Here is a 17045-nt window from a genome sequence, read left to right on the forward strand (position 1 = left end):
AATTCTATTCTATTTTAATTCAATTCAATTCTCTTCTAATTCAATTCTAATTCAATTCTATTCTAATTCAATTCAATTCTATTTTAATTCAATTCTAATTCAATTCTATTCTAATTCAATTCAATTCAATTCTATTCTAATTCTATTCTAATTTAATTCTGTTCTATTCTATTCTAATTCTATTCTATTCTATTCTAATTCAATTCTATTCTAATTCAATTCTATTCTATTCTAATTCAGTTCAATTCTATTCTATTTCTATTCTATTCTATTCTATTTTAATTCTATTCTATTTAATTCAATTCAATTCTAATTCAATTCTATTCTATTCTATTCTATTTTAATTCTATTCTATTGTAATTATATTCTATTCTTATTCTATTCTATTCTAATTCAATTCTATTCTAATTCAATTTTATTCTATTCTAATTCTATTCTATTCTAATTCTATTCTAATTCAATTCAATTCTATTCTTTCAATTCAATTCTAATTCTATTCTAATTCAATTCAATTCTAATTCAATTCAATTCTATTTTAATTCTATTCTATTCTATTCTAATTCAATTCTAATTCAATTCAATTCTAGTCTATTTTAATTCTATTCTATTCTAATTCAATTCAATTCTAATTCAATTCAATTCTATTTTAATTCTATTCTATTCTATTCTATTCTATTCTAATTCTATTCTAATTCAATTCAATTCTATTCTATTCTGTTTTAATTCTATTCTATTTTAATTCTATTCTATTCTAATTCAATTCAATTCTAATTCAATTCAATTCTATTTTATTCTATTTTAATTCTATTCTATTCTAATTCAATTCTATTCTAATTCAATTCAATTCAATTCTATTCTATTTTAATTCTATTCTAATTCAATTCAATTCTATTTTAATTCTATTTTATTCTAATTCAATTCAATTCTAATTCAATTCAATTCTATTCTATTAAGAATTAGAATAGAATAGAATAGAATTAGAATTAGAATAGAATAGAATAGAATAGAATTAAAAAGTAGAATAGAATAAAGAATAGAACAGAACTAAATAGAATAGAAATAGAGAATAGAAATAGAGAATAGAATAGAATGGAATGGAATGGAATGGAATTAAAGAGTAGAATAGAATAAAGAATAGAACAGAACAGAACTAAATAGAATAGAATAGAAATAGAGAATAGAATAGAGTAGAGTAGAGTAGAATAGAAGAGAAGCCATTGCATCCATTCATTCATCCCTCCATCTGTCATATAATCTCATGAGTCTGGAAGGGGCCTTGGAGGTCTTCTAGTCCAACCCCCTGCTCAAGCAGGAGACCCTATACCATTTCAGACAAATGGCTGTCCAGTCTCTTCTTAAAAAGCTCCAGTGTTGGAACGCCCACAACTTCAGGAGGCAAGTTGTTCCACTGGTTAATTGTTCTAATTGTCAGGAAGTTTCTCCTTCATTCCAGGTTGCTTCTCTCCTTGATTAGTTCCCATCCGTTGCTTCTTGCCCTGCCCTCAGGGGCTTTGGAGAACAGGTTGACTCTCTCTTCTTTGGGGGCAGCCCCTCAAATACTGGAAGGCTGCTATCCTGTCCCCCCCCCCAGTCCTTCTTTTCCTTAAACTAGACATCCCCAATTCCAGCAGCGTTCTTTATATTTTTTCACCTCCTGAGTGAAGGCCGTGTCTCCTTCCCTCTTAGTGTCTTCCACAGTGCTCCATATCTGAGCAGGCTTTGTGGGTCAGCAAAAACTGGCCCCTGTGCGACATTTGTCCTGTTTGATACCATGTCCCAGCCTCCCTTTTACCTGGTGACCTTCACGTTCAGGGTCCCGTTCCCAAGGCCAGTCAACCAGGACATATACGCAGCCCATAGATGTAATCCTGACTTTTTCCGTAGGGAGACAAGAACGGAGAGCTGGGAATGGCTGCTTAATTCCTTGCTCATCTTACTCTCTTGGCACGGGTGCCTCCAACACAACAGGGCATCTCCCCCATCCATCTCCCAGCACATATCCATATCTGGTTGGATGACTTGCGTCAAGCTTGCCCAGCTTCATAAATCAGCCGTTTCGATGCACTGGCCATTTCAAATGACGTCCGATGTTTTCATTAGCTGGTGATTGATCACCCAAAGGTACTCTCTGATTTTTATGCCCGATTTATAAACTTTTTTTTTTTTTGGACTCTCTCTCTCTCTCTCTCTCCCTCCCCCACCCTCCTCCACTCGCTTTGTCCACCACGCAAGGAGACAATTTATGGTCTATGAAGCGACTTTGAAGGATGACCTCAGTGCCCAAGATGTTGTTTGTGTTTCTTGTCAACGGACAATACGTTGGTTGGAGAATTTTGGGGTGGGGCGGAGACCACGGACGTGATGAGGTCACAGGTGGGCTACAGCATATAAGCCCAAGGTGGGAAAACCTCTGGAGATACGCAACGGCACGCAGGGAACTCCAGACACACCAAAGGTTGGGTGCAAATAATGGGGAAGCTGGGCTGGTGCTGCCTTTTGCTCTTCAGCCTCTGTGGCCAGCTGTGGGCCGTACCCCGGACCAGCGAGGAGCTTTCTGCTTGGGCCCCAGGTAAGAAGAGATTTCATTCTTTGGATTCGTCCAGCATTTAATGACGTGGCATTGTAGAAGAATGGGAGATGAGTCCGTTGCATCTGGAAAGCAAAGCCCCAAACGAAGTTTGTTTGTGCAAAATCAGCCAAAACAGAAAAGAAGGGTGGGGGACTGTTTAGAGAAAATTCCAGTTTCAGAGAGGAAGGAGACTGCAAAACTGGCAGCAGATTGGGCTGTTGTTAAGAATCAGGATCAGAGGCTGGGTATCTAGAAGTGCAGAGAAGAGCAATTAAGGCGTTTGAAGGCCTGTGGACTAAAACATAGGAAGAACGGTTGCAGGAATTGGGGATGGCCAGTGTGGAGAAAAAAAGGACTTGGGGGGCGGGGAAACAACATGATAGCGGTCTTCCAGTATTTTAGGGGCTGAAACAAAAGAAGGGGGGGGGGTCAGCTTATTCTCCAGAGCACCTGAAGGCAGGACAAGAAGCAACGGATGGGAACTAATCAAGGCGAGAAGCAATCTGGAATTAACGAGAAATTTCCTAACAGTGAGAACAATTAACCAGTGGAACGACTTGCCTCCAGAAGTGGTGAATGCTCCAACGCTGGAGGCTTTTAAGAAGAGACTAGAGAGTCACTTGTCTGAAATAATAATAATAATAATAGTAGGGTCTCCTACTTGAGCGGGGGGTGGGATGGACTAGAAGACCTCCAAGGTCCCATCCAATTCTGTTATTCTGATATTCAGAATGGTCTAGGGTCTCCTGTTTGAGCAGGGGGTGGGCTGGATTTTGCCTTTCCGCAAACTTCGGCTAAAATGTCATTAGGATAAGTACTTGTGAAACGCTTCCGGCGTTGTGTTTCCTCCCTGAAATATGAAGAGAACCATGTGCCCATGACAGAACAGGGTCTTTAGTGCTATAAGGCAACATTCGCCTCGCCTACGTTTGACGCTCAAGCTGTTTAATGGGGAACTGGTGACCCCCTCAATTAACAAAATTAAAAATAAATAAGGTGATGGGCTTGCGTTCCCTGGGATAGCCTCCCCCTCTGATGAAGGGGAGATTAGGTTAGATCCACATCTGAACTTAGTTCATGGAATCATAGGATGGGAAGGGACCTTGGAGGTCCTCTAGTCCAACCCCCCCTTGCCCAAGACAGGAGACCTTATACCCTCCCAGAAAAATGTTTGTCCAATCTTTTCTTGGAAAATCTCCAGTGATGGAGCACCCACAACTTCTGGAGGGAAGCTGTTCAGGAAATTTCCCTTTAGTTCTACTGCTAGGAAGGAAGGAAAAAAAGGAAGGAAGGAAAGAAGGAAGGATGGAAGAGAATACAGAGCAACGGAGTTGGAAGGGACCTTGGAGCTCATCTAGTCCAACCGCCTGCTCAAGCAGGAGACCCTAGACCGTTTCAGATCAATGGTTATCCAGATCTCCAGTGATGGAGCACCCACAAGTTCTTGAGGCAAGCCGTTCCCCTGGTTAATGGTTCTCACTGTCAGGACCTGAATTTTAGGATGCTTCTCTCTTTAGCAGACTTCCACCCAGGACTTCCTACCTTAAGGAGATTTAGAGGAAGGAGGTTTAGATGTCAGAGGAAGCATCACTTCTGATTAGCAAGAATGGTAACCAGAGCAAAGGTTTATGATTTAGAGCAAAGGAATAAGGGTCTTCTTCATCCTCAAGGATTTCAGGGGGAAGACAGACTTGTCTCCAAACATCCCCTTGCTTCTTTCCAACTTTGTTCTCAATCTGCAGTCAACAATGAAGAGGCCAAGCTAAGCCTGGATCCTTTGACCAGCAGAAGATCCTTCCAGCAAATCTTAACCAGGATACTAGGAGCACAGACAGAGGACAATTCGAGCAAAGCAGGTAAGACATTTCCCCCCCTTCAATAATCGTGCCATCTCACCCCACAGTATTTCAGGGGCTGCCCCAAAGAAGAAGGGGGGGAGGGTCAACTTATTTTTCCAAAGCCCCAGAAAGACAAATGACAAGAAACAACGGATGGAAACTCATCAAGGAGAGGAGCAACCTGGAATTAAGGAGAAACTTCCTAACGGCGAGGACAAATTAACCAGTGGAACTTGCTGCAATGAAACAGGTTCTGTTTTTCCAATACAAATCAATCAGAAAAGAGCTGGAAGGGACCTTGGAGGTCTTCTAGTCCCACCCCTGCTCAAAGAGGAGACCCTAGACCATTCCAGACAGGTGGCTGTCCAGTCTCTTCTTAAAAGCCTCCAGTGATGGAGTAGCCACTTCTGGTGGCAAGCTGTTCCACTGGTCAATTGTCCTCACTGTTAGGAGGTTTCTCCTAAATTCCAGATTGCTTCTCTCCTTGATGAGTTTCCATCCGTTGCTTCTTGTCTTTTGCCTTCTGGTGCTTTGGAGAATAGCTTGACGCCCCCTCTTCTTTGGGGCAGCCCCTGAAATACTGCTATCATGTCCCCCCTACTCCTTCTTTTCGCTAGACTGGCCAAACCCAAATCCTGCAGCCGTTCTTCGTATATTTTACAAAGAAAAATATCTTAGTTGCTCTTCTCTGCACTTTTCCCAAAGTCTCAACATCCTTTTTTGCAACGTGGGGGACCAAAACTGGATGCAGGTATTCTAGGTGCGTCCTTACTAAGGCTTTATAAAGCAGTACTAAGACTTCATGTGATTTCAATTCTGTGCCTCTGCTTATGCAACCAAGAATTGTGTTAGCTTTTTTGGCTGCCGCCGCACACGGCTGGCTCGTGTTTACGTGTGATCCTCCACTAGGATGATCCAAATATTCTGAACGTTTTTCTTTTCATTGCAGATCTTGGTCCCCCCCGCTTCAGTCCCAGGGAATCGGTTGAGGAGGTAAGAAAGGGAGGGTGAACGGAGAGAAAATAGATCTGAAATGGTGTTTTTCTCATTTTGTGCCTCTGAAGGTTTCTGCTTCTTTGTGAAAGGCCCAACTTTTTCCTTTGGAAAAAGACCTAGTCAAGAGAATTGAAGATAATTTGAATGGGGGAGAATCTTCCTGAGTTAGCAAAGCGAGCTTCCCAACATCTGCTTATTTTCTTGGGAAAATTGCTCTTCTCCCATGGAGAAAAGTTCAAAGTAGAATTTCCTTCCTGCTCTCAAGAAACAAACTCCTTCCATTATAGATTTTAGCTTTGTAAATTGCTCACATAGCAACAGATATTCTGGGGTCCATTGTGGTGGTAACAGGAGGACTATTTATATATATTTTTTCCCACTTTTAGGCACCGGTTGAAAGCTTTTCCCGGAACATGCTGTTAAGACGCTTATGGGAATCTGCCAGGAAGCAGTACAAGGAACGCAGGAATCTCTCCCAATGCTTTTGGAAATATTGCGTGTGACCGGCTGGGATCCCTCTTGCTTCCAGGTGCCCTTAGTCCCTCGCCCTATAATTTATGATGTGATCAAGCAATAGACTAGATTCCTGCATATCGTTTCTGAAAATGCACACGTCATGAAAATAAAGACATACTGAAGATGAAACTCCTATGTTACTTGCATGGGATTTAATAAATCTGTTAGAAATTCTGTATATAGCCCTATAGAACGGACAGTGCACAGTCCCCATGTGCTTTCCTGCTTACCTGCCACAAGGAAGCAGAAAACTTTTGATTCAGAGAAAAAGACATAAAGAGTACACTATAGATGCAACTACAAACCTAGAAACACTGCCAATCTACTGGTTGAAAAATATATACCTCTACTGAATACAGCTGTAGTTGTTATACAAAATACATTGGTGTATTTGGTTGGTGTATTCCAACCAAATCTTCTCTAGATTTGTTCCTATTATTGAAAGGAATTATTTTCCTTCTCCCCCTGCATGAATCCTGTTCAAGTTTAGAAAACAAGAAATACATAAATATATTATTTAAATCAATGTATATGACTGCCCATCTCACAAACATTATTCTGGGTGGCTGATGAAGATTAAATCCCTGTAATCCGCAGTGACAGACAGCAAATACACGGACATCAGCTGACCACCTTTGCCACCGGTTGGCCATATCCCTGCTGGGTATCCCATGCAGAAACTCCCTAGCCCATCTTGAGGGCTCCCACACAATTTGCCAACCTTCACAACCATCAGTGCACGGGCGCAGCCCTCCTACGTCAGATGGAGCAACAGAGCGAAGCAATACTGTCTCAGCCCTCAGACTGAGTGAGTCACAGTTTGTACCGCATTAATGGCTTCATCTAATTTCATCAGGCGGCCCTTATTTTGACTCGCTTTTATAGACAAGCTTTTATATATGACTCCCGCAAAGACAACTGGACCACAAAAGTTGCAAAACGCCAACCGGATTGACAATCGCTCTTTATTAAATAGCTACAATAAAAGTTCAGCTGCTCGATCCACCGGATTGTTGAAAACTTTTCTGCCTGGCAGACAACGAAGATTCCATGTTAGTAGTAGAAAAACACATTCATTCAAGTCTGGCTGAGTGAGGAATTGGTAAGAAGAACTACAATAATAAGTACAGTAATCTAGGCAGGAAAAGCTTATTTTCAGTGTTTCAAAATCACGGCGTTTTTTTTTAACCTATACAAAAGTATTCAAAAAATAAGAATAAATCAGAAATATAAGCAAGTTGAAAAATAATCTGATGAGACAGCTTGAATACTTCATGGGATTAACTGTTGGTATTTGTGCCCTATTTGGGGTGCTAAACGGAGAGGAGTAAGACAAATATAGGAAATGAAAAGTGGAAAAGCCACACAGAGACTTGATCAATAAAAGAATAAGCCTCATTGGAAAGTGGGGGCATCTAAAAAACAGAATTACTAGATTGCCGATGCAGAACAACTGTTGCAAAAAGTCAGAATTCTTCTGAAAAGCCCTTGTGGTTTTTATTTTTATTTTTTTGCTTGCAATTGTGCAACCACATTCACTGCATCTGAGCAACAGGCAGTTCAATTCAGATCCAAACAAGGCACTAAGTTGTAACAACCGACATTCAACTAGGTTTGCACCTAAAAGGCCTCTAGGTTCACGGTGTTTATTTTAACTCCACCAAGTGTGCAACTCTTTGCAAGAGACTTAAAATCAGCTTAAAAAGACTAGTGTTTGCTCGTTGTGGCCTGCTCCCCTTGATTAATTGCTGTGATTTAATGAAGGCAACGTGGTTCTCTATGTCACAATTGTGGATAAAAATAATTATTAATTGTAGGAAAAGCAGGAACATAAACCAATCCCACTTCTCAATGGTCTAACCAGGAGAGGAATAATATCGATTTATCCCAAAAATGACAATTTTTAGCACATGATCAAAAAGGAGGCGTGAGGTTTTCTCCTGCAGCTTGCAGTCTTATCGCTCAAACTACATAAAGAGTTATAAACACAGCAGTCCAGAATAAATGATTTGTGCACCCATACAAAAAGCTTGGCAACAGAGCAGGTCGGATGGAAGAGTTTTTTTGCATGTGGAACACAACTTTTACGTTCTGCTGGATCACCCGTACACACTCCAAACTGCAAAGAGGGAATTAAAAAAAAAAAAAGCAACAGATTAGCAAAAACAACAGCACACGATCGCTTTTAAAAATTCTTTTGATTAAAGTTAAATAATAACAATTATAACAATAACAACCCAAAGTAAGGCTGGCACTCATAATAAATAATAATAAACACGGGAGACAGCTGCAAATTATTTTTCAGCAACTGGAAACTGGCTGGAGGCAGTGCTTAGGGCAAAACGGTCCCGGTTCCAAGAAATACAGGCAGTCCTCGTTTAGTGACGAAATTGGGACAAAGCAATTTAAGGAAAGCCGTTTAGGATCTTAGTTCAGCTATTCTTTGCTATACAGAACGGTGAAGGCCACAAAGGCGAGGACTGGTTCCCTAAAATCCCTTTTCATCACTCTTGTAACGGCGAACAGTTGCTAAACAAGGCAGTCGCTAAACGAGGACTAGCTGTACTTCCAGCCAGGGGGCTTCATGCCCATTTAAGATAACTTACCAATGATAATTATGAGGATCACCACCACCACTGCGACCAGTATGGCCCACATCTGTTCAAAAATCAAACAAACAAACAGGATTTATTGTGGGAGATTTTTTTTAATCGTGACTGATCATTTTAAAAGGGGGGAGGGAAGAACAATGGAAAAGAGATTTATAAGCATTGTAAGAATAAATACCATTTTTTTTCGCAGAGGGGTTGATTTTGTATGTACTTAAAATGTCTCACGTCCCTTTAAACTATCACGTTCTAAATCAACCTAGCTGTGTAACTGTTAATAATTAGCAGAGAAAAAAATATGCTAAAGCAAAACAGCCTTTCTTCAAATAAGAAAACTATACCTGTGTAGAATAGAATAATAGAATAACAGAGTTGAAAGGGACCTAGGTCTTCAAGTCCAACCCCTGCTCAGCCAGAAAACCCTATTCTATTCTATTCTATTCTATTCTATTCTATTCTATTCTATTCTATTCTTCTATTCCTATTCCATTCTGTTCTCTATTCTATTCTCTGTTCTGTATTCTACTCTACTCTACTCTGCATTTCTCTGTATTTCTCTTCTCTACTCTTCTCTCTAACCAACCTGGTCCTCCAAGCTCAGCAGTGTTCTTACCTTGCAGTTCTTCCACCAGTATTTTCTTTTGAGTTTGGCCGCATTCGTCTCAAACTGAGCGGCTCCCGCTTGCAAGGCGTCAGCACGATCGTCCAGCTCGGACAGCTTCTGATCCCTCTCCAAAACCTTGTCCACATTGACCCTCATGATATCCACCACCTAGAACGAAAGGTTTGGAACACCGAATCCCAGGGCTGGAAGGGACTGTGGAGGTCTTCCAGACCAACCCAACCTCCCCTTCCCCCATTCAAAGAGGAGCATGGTGTTGGCTTTCTAAAAAAAACAAAAAAACAAGCCATACGTTGCCCACGGAAAGAAACAATGGAAAGAAAGGATGGATGGAAACTAATCAAGGAGAGAAGTAACCTGGAAGTAAAGAGAAACTTCATGACAGTGAGGACTTACTATCAACCGATGGGTCCTTCAAGAAGATCCTCAACTGGTTGAGTCCTTCAACTGATGGGCCCTTCAGGAAGGTCCTCAACTGGTTGAGTCCTTCAACCAATGGGCCCTTTAAGAAGGTCCTCAGCTGGTTGAGTCCTTCAACAAGTCTTCAACTGATGGGCCTTCAAGAAGGTCCTCAAATGGTTGAGTCCTTCAACCGATGGGCCTTCAAGAAGGTCCTCAGCCGGTTGAGTCCTTCAACAAGGTCTTCAACGGATGGGCCTTCAAGAAGGTCCTCAACTGACTGTCACAGCAAGGCACTGCAGCTTCACCCACTGAGCCCACCCACCATCCTGGTTCTGAACAGCCTGGCCATACATACTTCATCAACTTGATTCTGCGTCTGCTGAAGACGTCGGTTGCTGCCCAAGGCAGCGCCTGCTACGGGATCCCCAGACCTGCACAAAAAGACAAGCCAGGTTATTGCCAGACCGCCATTTGCAAATCCTGGGGAGTTGATCTGGGTTACCGATATCCAGTCAGGCCCCAGGATCAACCTACATGGCAGACTAAAATTCTAGGATTGCTTCCCGCTTCTATGTCATCAATAAAATGAGGTTTCAGTCACTATCCGGCTCAACCGCAGTCAAGGGCAGCACAAGGTTCCCTCTTAAGCCCAGTCAAGTCTTCAATATCTTCATCAAGGACTTAGAGGAGGGAAACTCATCACATCTGCAGAGGACACTAAGTTGGTTGTTAACATGGTCCTAAGTCACTTTTTTTCCGTGCTGTTGTAATTTTGAACGGTCATTTAAACAAACAGTTGTTAAGTCAAGGACTACCTGTATAAGGTCTCCGGCTTGAGCAGGGGGGTGGACTAAAAGACCTCTAAGGTCCCTCTTAGCTCTATTCTGATTGATTGAAATGGGTCTAGGGTCTCCTGCTTGAACAGGGGGTTGGTCTACAAGACCTCCAAGGTCCCTTTTCCAGCTCCATTCCGAATTGAATCCCAAACCAGCTATCCTGGTTGGCCTTAACCAACCAGAAAGAAAAACACAACCCGGAGGCTACACCCAGCACGCGCTCACAGTCCGCACCTCCCCACATACACACACAGAGACACACACACACAAACACACCCCTCGCCAAAGCGTCTCAGGACTCAGCTGCGCCCCTAAGGGAACCGAAACGAAGTCGGAGTCGGTCGGAGCTCCGCCTGTCCCGGAAATGGGCATCGCCCCGGGGCTTTTTTTTTGGTTTTCCTTTTTTTGCAACCCGTTGCAAACCCAGCCCTTTCGAGGGGGGGGGTGGAGAAAAAAGCGCCGCCAAGTTGCAAGCGATCCGGAGTCAGTCCGAATCTTTGCTCCGAAGTGAAGCCGAGCAAAGGAAAGGCCGGCCCAAAGTCTGTTTCCCGTCCGGGCCAGTTTCCTCCCCGCCCAGCCCAGCAGACTCGGCCTCTCTCCTCCGGGCCCGGCCCTGCCTCTGCCCCCTCCCCCCGCCCGACTCGGCTTCCCTTCTCCCCCGGGACCCCCGAGAGCGGCGGGCGCCCAGGCAAAGCGGCGGGCGCCCGGTTGCAAATGCGGCGTTCCAACTTCGCGCAACTTCCTGGCTCCTGCCGGCCGGCGCCCCCTGGCTGCAAAAGCCGGGACCCCCCCACGAAAGCAGCCCCCCAGACCCACGGAGGGACTCACATCTCGGCGGCGGCCGCTCTTCGCGCACACCCAGGCGGAGGAGGAGGAGGAGGAGAAGTGGCAGCTACGGGGACTTTTGCACCCGGGCGCCGGGGTGGGTCCGGGGCGGGCCGTGCAAACCCCTCCCCGGAGGGCGGGCTGGTTGTCGGCCGGGGGGGGGGCAGAAGGAGGGGGGCAATAAGACAAGTTAACCTTTATTGTCTTTTTTTTTTTTTTTTACGGTGGGCACAAGGGCACACATCGACAATGAAATGTAGTTGCCCGTTCTCAAAGTGAAACACCTACGCAACACACACCTAAACATACCATGTACAACATATGTGCAGACCCACACACCTTTACATAACAAGTAAATATGAAATACAGTCCACCTTGACTACTTTGCGGAATTGCCTGCCAAGGGGGTCCCAATCAATTTTGGAAAAAGTGGAGCAAGGAAACCGAATTCCAAGCGCTGCCGCGAGTAGGCAAGGAAGCCGAAGGCAGTCCCAAGAGTAAAGAGTAAGCGACTCCTTGATTTACGACCACAAGAGTTGAGCCCAATCTTTATGACGGTTGCAGGGTCCCACGATTCCCCCCTTTTGCAACCAGCAAAGTCCAAAGAGATTCGCTTCTTAAAACAACCATGGGATTAATGGAAGGCGTTTTTTTAAGTGAGCGTTGCCCCTTCTCTTGTCCTGGTCGTTCAGCAAATCGCTCTGCCGTTGATAAGTTAAGCGACATGGTTGTTAAATGAAACTGGCTGTTCCTCGTGGACTTTGCTGGACAGGTGGTCACAAAAAGGGATCACGTGAGCCCCGGGGACGCTGCGACGGTGGTAAATATGAGCCCCTTGACGAGCATCTGAATTTTGATCCCCTGACCGGCATTCTGCATTCCTGTTTTATTCTAATTCTGTTCCATTCTGTGTTTTATTCTGCATGTCTATTCTAATTCTGTTCCATTCTGTATTTTATTCTGCATTTCTATTCTAATTCTGTTCCATTCTGTATTTTATTCTGCATTTCTATTCTAATTCTGTTCCATTCTGTATTTTATTCTGCATTTCTATTCTAATTCTGTTCTATTTTGTTCTATTCTGCATTTCTATTCTAATTCCATTCCATTCCGTTTTATTCTTCTACGCCAAGCCACAACAAGCACATCACCAAAACCTGGAGACACCTTGTGTTCCCGCCTTAGGCTTTCTAATGCGCTTTCCCCAAATTTCCTATCTTGCAGAATTCTTGGTTTCCTCTGGCAGCATGCAATACTTCCTGTATCCACCAGAGGGCTTTCCTGTATAGGAAATTGCCAGATTGATTTCTTGGCTGTCTAGTGCAGGGGTCGGCAACCTTGGCTCTTTTATGACTCGGCTCGGCTCAGGAATTCTGGGAGTTGAAGTCCCCGAGTCATAAAAGAGCCAAGGTTGCCTACCCCTGGTCTAGTGGGATAAATTTTCCTAGGCTTGGAAGGGATGAAGGGGTCCCTGTAGAGCACATTGGACGATGGTTCAACTGAAGCAACTCTGTTCTATATTCGATATCCTATTTATTTTCTATTCTATTCTATTCCCTATTCTATTCTATTCTATTCCCTATTCTACTCTATTCTATTCCCTATTCTATTCTATTCCCTATTCTACTCTATTCTATTTGCGTATATCTATTACACTCAGCTTCCTCTTCCAAAGGATGTGATGAAACCCTACAAATATCTCCTTATCAACAAATGGCGAGGAGTTGCATTCAGGGCCCTGCCTTTGATCTTACTCTGATCCTCTGCCCTAAATTAGAATTCAAAGGGCCAACTCCGCTTGGCACGAACCTTCGTGGAATCTGTTTTCATCTCAAAATCTCTGTCAAGCAAATTCTCTTTTAAGGAAAGTTGTTCCCGGTGGCTCACCTGGAAACATTATATGGTTCTAGAGTCCATAATTAAGGGCAATAAATCAGTATATTCCCCATGTAATCGGATGGGTGATCTGCAAGGAACGCAAATGTCGGTTGACATTATCATCAATCAGGGAAGGATTTGTTCTTTTGAACTTTGAGTTGCACAATTGTGTCAAATGCAGGAGGGAAAGGATACAAAAGGCACACCTGGGTCCTACTGTTAAAAGAACCAGGTTGTGGCAACACACAGATCTCGCAGACCGAGAAAAAAAAAAAAACAGAAACGAACAAGGGAGCTGGAGCTGCAATTTCCTTTGACCACATTTGCCAGAAAATTAAAAAGAAGAAGAATCCCATTGCAGGAGCTTTCCAGCACAGGAACGACCATTTTCCTTCTGCGCTTCGATCCCGTTTTTAGTCTTCGTCTGGCTCCTCTACCAAGATTTCACCAGGGTGCATATCCCACCCGGAATCAGCCAAGGGGGAAAACTCTGCTTCATGTAATTGTTCATGAGGATTTTTATGAGACTGGTAAGCCTCCGTCCTTGGATTCTAGCTTTGCTTTCAGGGGCTTTTCCTGGCCACCACAGTCCTGCAGAGACTTGCAATTTGGTCAGCAGAAGCTGTAGAAAAGTCAATGTTCAGTTTTTGTTGGTTTTTTTTTTTTTATTGCTTGGGATCGACTTCTTCCTTTCTCATTCTGATACGGTTGTCTCCTTGCCATGTTCCCCTTCACACCTTAAGCTCTGCTCCTTGCTTGAAGTGCCTTCAAAGTGCTAGAATATAAGAACAGAATAATGAATAGAAATAGAAATAGAATAGAATAGAATAGAATAGAATAGAGAAAGAATAGAACAGAACAGAATACAGAAAGAATAGAATAGAATAAGAATTCAAAGTAGAATAGAATTGGAATACAGAATAGAATAGAGTAGAATTAGAATTAGAATGAATAGAATAGAATAGAATAGAATATGGAAAGAATAGAACAGAACAGAATAGAAAGAAGAGAAGAGAAGAGAATAGAGAAAGAATAGAACAGAACAGAATACAGAAAGAATAGAATAAGAATTCAGAGTACAGTAGAATAGAATAGAATTAGAACAGAATAGAATTAGAATTCAGAATAGAATAGAATAGAATTAGAATTCAGAGTTGAATAGAATAGAATTAGAAGTCAGAGTAGAATAGAATTAGAATTAATAGAACAAAACAGAACAGAATAGAATAATAGAACAGAAATGAATAGGAGCTGGAAGGGACCTTGGAGGTCTTCTAGCCCAACCCACTGCTCAAGCAGGAGACCCTGTTTCATTCCAGACAAATGGCTGTCCAATCTCTCCTTAAAAACCTCCAGTGATGGAGCACCCACAACGTCTGGTGGCAAGCTGTTCCACTGGTTAATTGTCCTCCGTTAGGAAGTTTCTCCTTAATTCCAGGTTGCTCCTCTCCTTGATGATTTTCCATCCATTGTGTCTTGTCTTTTACCTTTCTGGTGCTTTGGAAAATAAGTTGACCCCCACAAAGAAGAGGTCTGACTCTCTCCATGCATTTGGTGTCTTTCTCAACTTTTGCATTGAGCAGGGTGCGATTCTGCAGAAACTTGGCATGTGCAGTGAAGTGGATGTTCTGAGGTTGCTGATCAACAGAAAACTCCCAATGAGGGCCTCTGACTTGATCGTCAAGGAGACACTTTTCGACACGGTGCCCGTCAGGGTCTACGCGTCCAAATCCTCAAGGGCTGAGAACCGACGAGGGCTTGTGTGGATTCACGGAGGAGGAGGGTTGTTTGGAAGCCTTGGTAAGTTCTCCACTTAACGACGGTTCATTTAGTGACCAATCAAAATTACAACGGCACTGAAAAAAGGGACTTAGGGCCGTTTCCCCACCAAAATGCAAACACTGGGCGGCCGACGTCTCGCTGAGCAACAGGAATGTGGGCCCCTCCTTGTGGTCATTAAGTCGGGGACTGCCTGAAATTGACTGGGATGGCGAAATACTTGCCAAGGGAAATGGGTGGGTGGGTTCAGATAAAAAGCCTACAAGTTAGGGCTGGGAGAAGTGGGACTTTCTCGTCTGAAGATCAATTCTTGCCTGATCAGGGGGGCTGGACTAGAAGACCTCCAAGGTACCTTCCAGCTCTGTTCTGTTCCCTCTTATTCTCTTTGTGGTTTTCCAGAAAGTTACCAACGGCTGTGCCACTTCTTTGCCAAGGAAAGTGCCACCGTGATTGTCTGCATCGGGTAAGGTTTAATTTGCGACACGGGAAACACGGGAGCCCGATTCACTTAACAACCGGATGACTAGCTTATCCACTGCAGTCATTCGCTTAACAACGGCAGCAAGAAAGGTCGTAAAGCGGGGCAAAACTCACTTAACAAATGTCTCACTTAATTACAGGCATTTTGGGATCAATTGTATTGGTAAGTCGAGGAGTGCCTGTATTGGATGTTGCACAACAACAATAATAATATATTGCCTATATACTCAGACGTTACCTTAAAAGCTCATAGAATAGAAGAATAGAATAGAATAGAATACAATACAATAGAAATAATAAAAAATAGAATAGAATAGAATAATGAAGAATACAATAGAATACAATAGAAATAATAAAGAATAGAATAGAATAATGCAGAATAGAATAGAATACAATAGAAATAGAATAGAATAGAATAGAATAGAATAGAATAGAATAGAATAGAATAGAATAGAATAGAATAGAATAAGGAAAAGGAATAGAATAGGACTTGAAGTGTTGAGTTTTTACCAGTCCCAGACTGTGAATCGAATTGAAAATTAAATGTAAAATAACAACAACAATAATAGGAACAACAGGACCCCAATGCCTTTGAGCGATTTCTTTTTAACTCAATGTTGGTTTAGCTATCCCTTAGCCCCAGAGCATCCTTACCCAGCTCAACAGGTCAGCTGCTACGCTGCCGTCTTGCACTTTTTGAAGAACGCGCAGGACTACGGGGTGGACCCAGAACGGATCGTGCTGGGTGGAGACAGCAGTGGAGGCAGCATCGTGGCTGCCATTTCTCAACAGCTGGTGTCACGGAAGGACCTGCCACGGGTCAAGGCCCACGTGCTCCTCTACCCTTACGTCCAGACCCTGGATTCCAACCTGCCTTCTTACCAGCAAAACCACTCAGTGCCCCTGTTATTCAAGAGACACGCCGTCACTTTCTTCATGCTTTATCTCACCGGAAGTGACATCGGCGTGGATGGCGTTATGGCCAATGCCCACTTGTCCCAGGAAGTAAGGGCCAAGTACCAGAAGTGGGTTAGCCCGGACCATATTCCCCAGGAGTTTAAAGTCCGGGGTTACGTGCCATTTGTACCCAGTCTGTTTTCAGAAGACCTTTTCAGACTATACGAGAGATCTTTCGAACCCAGGCTTTCTCCACTCCTGGCGGAAGATGCCATCCTCCGGCAGTTTCCAAAGACTTTCCTTCTGACTTGCGAATACGACATTTTCCGAGACGACGGCCTGCTCTACAAAAGGCGGCTGGAAGAGAACGGGGTGGCGGTCACCTGGCATCACCTGGAGGATGGATTCCACGGGATCTCCTTAATGATAGGCCTTGGGCCAATGGAGTTCCCCGGGACGAGGCGCAATCTTCAAAGGGTCCTTCAGTTCCTAGAACGGTTCTAGGAAGCCTTTACTTTTATTTCCGTCGGCCTTCTACGATTTTATGGCTTGCGAAGTCCCCTGCTGGCCAACAAGCAAATCTGTCGCAATCTTTCCCGGCTGTCTCTTGCAATCGCAGGTGCTGGCTGCTGAAGGCAACCGCTTGTGTTAAGGAATCAAGTTTCAGTGAACTGTGTTTTGTTTGCCTTGGACATTTTATTCAGGTCTGTGAATAATAAAAAGGGATTGTTTTTTTCCTGCAGTTCCAGCCTGCTTGTTTGGAAGCGGGGGTTTCTCCTTGTGAGCTTGTAGGCTGGG

The 17045-nt window shown here is 43.3% G+C and overlaps 3 protein-coding genes across 3 annotated transcripts; 2 read left to right on the forward strand and 1 right to left on the reverse strand.

Annotated features, from left to right (window-relative positions):
• Positions 1 to 2221: 2221 nt before the first annotated feature.
• On the forward strand, positions 2222 to 6138 carry LOC120319229 (urotensin-2-like). Its single transcript, XM_039367864.1, has 4 exons — positions 2222 to 2569; positions 4312 to 4425; positions 5357 to 5400; positions 5790 to 6138. The coding sequence occupies exons 1-4, from the start codon at positions 2470 to 2472 to the stop codon at positions 5904 to 5906; spliced, it is 375 nt and encodes a 124-aa protein (XP_039223798.1). The 5' UTR covers positions 2222 to 2469; the 3' UTR covers positions 5907 to 6138.
• A 726-nt stretch (positions 6139 to 6864) lies between these two features.
• Positions 6865 to 11330, reverse strand: VAMP3 (vesicle associated membrane protein 3). Its single transcript, XM_039367684.1, has 5 exons — positions 11217 to 11330; positions 9908 to 9983; positions 9142 to 9300; positions 8526 to 8577; positions 6865 to 8038 (listed from the first exon to the last, which is right to left on the reverse strand). Coding segments are annotated over exons 1-5 (309 nt in total). The 5' UTR covers positions 11219 to 11330; the 3' UTR covers positions 6865 to 8018.
• Positions 11331 to 12937: 1607 nt separating this feature from the next.
• LOC120319131 (arylacetamide deacetylase-like 4) lies at positions 12938 to 16989 on the forward strand. Its single transcript, XM_039367551.1, has 4 exons — positions 12938 to 13621; positions 14675 to 14891; positions 15270 to 15333; positions 15977 to 16989. Exons 1-4 carry the CDS (start codon positions 13601 to 13603, stop codon positions 16749 to 16751), a joined length of 1077 nt encoding a protein of 358 aa, XP_039223485.1. The 5' UTR covers positions 12938 to 13600; the 3' UTR covers positions 16752 to 16989.
• The last annotated feature ends 56 nt before the right edge of the window (positions 16990 to 17045 follow it).

Source organism: Crotalus tigris, unplaced genomic scaffold (genome assembly GCF_016545835.1).
Source record: "Crotalus tigris isolate CLP2741 ecotype Arizona unplaced genomic scaffold, ASM1654583v1 scf7180000020588.15403103151:6194809, whole genome shotgun sequence".
NCBI classification, from domain to species: Eukaryota; Metazoa; Chordata; class Lepidosauria; order Squamata; family Viperidae; genus Crotalus; species Crotalus tigris.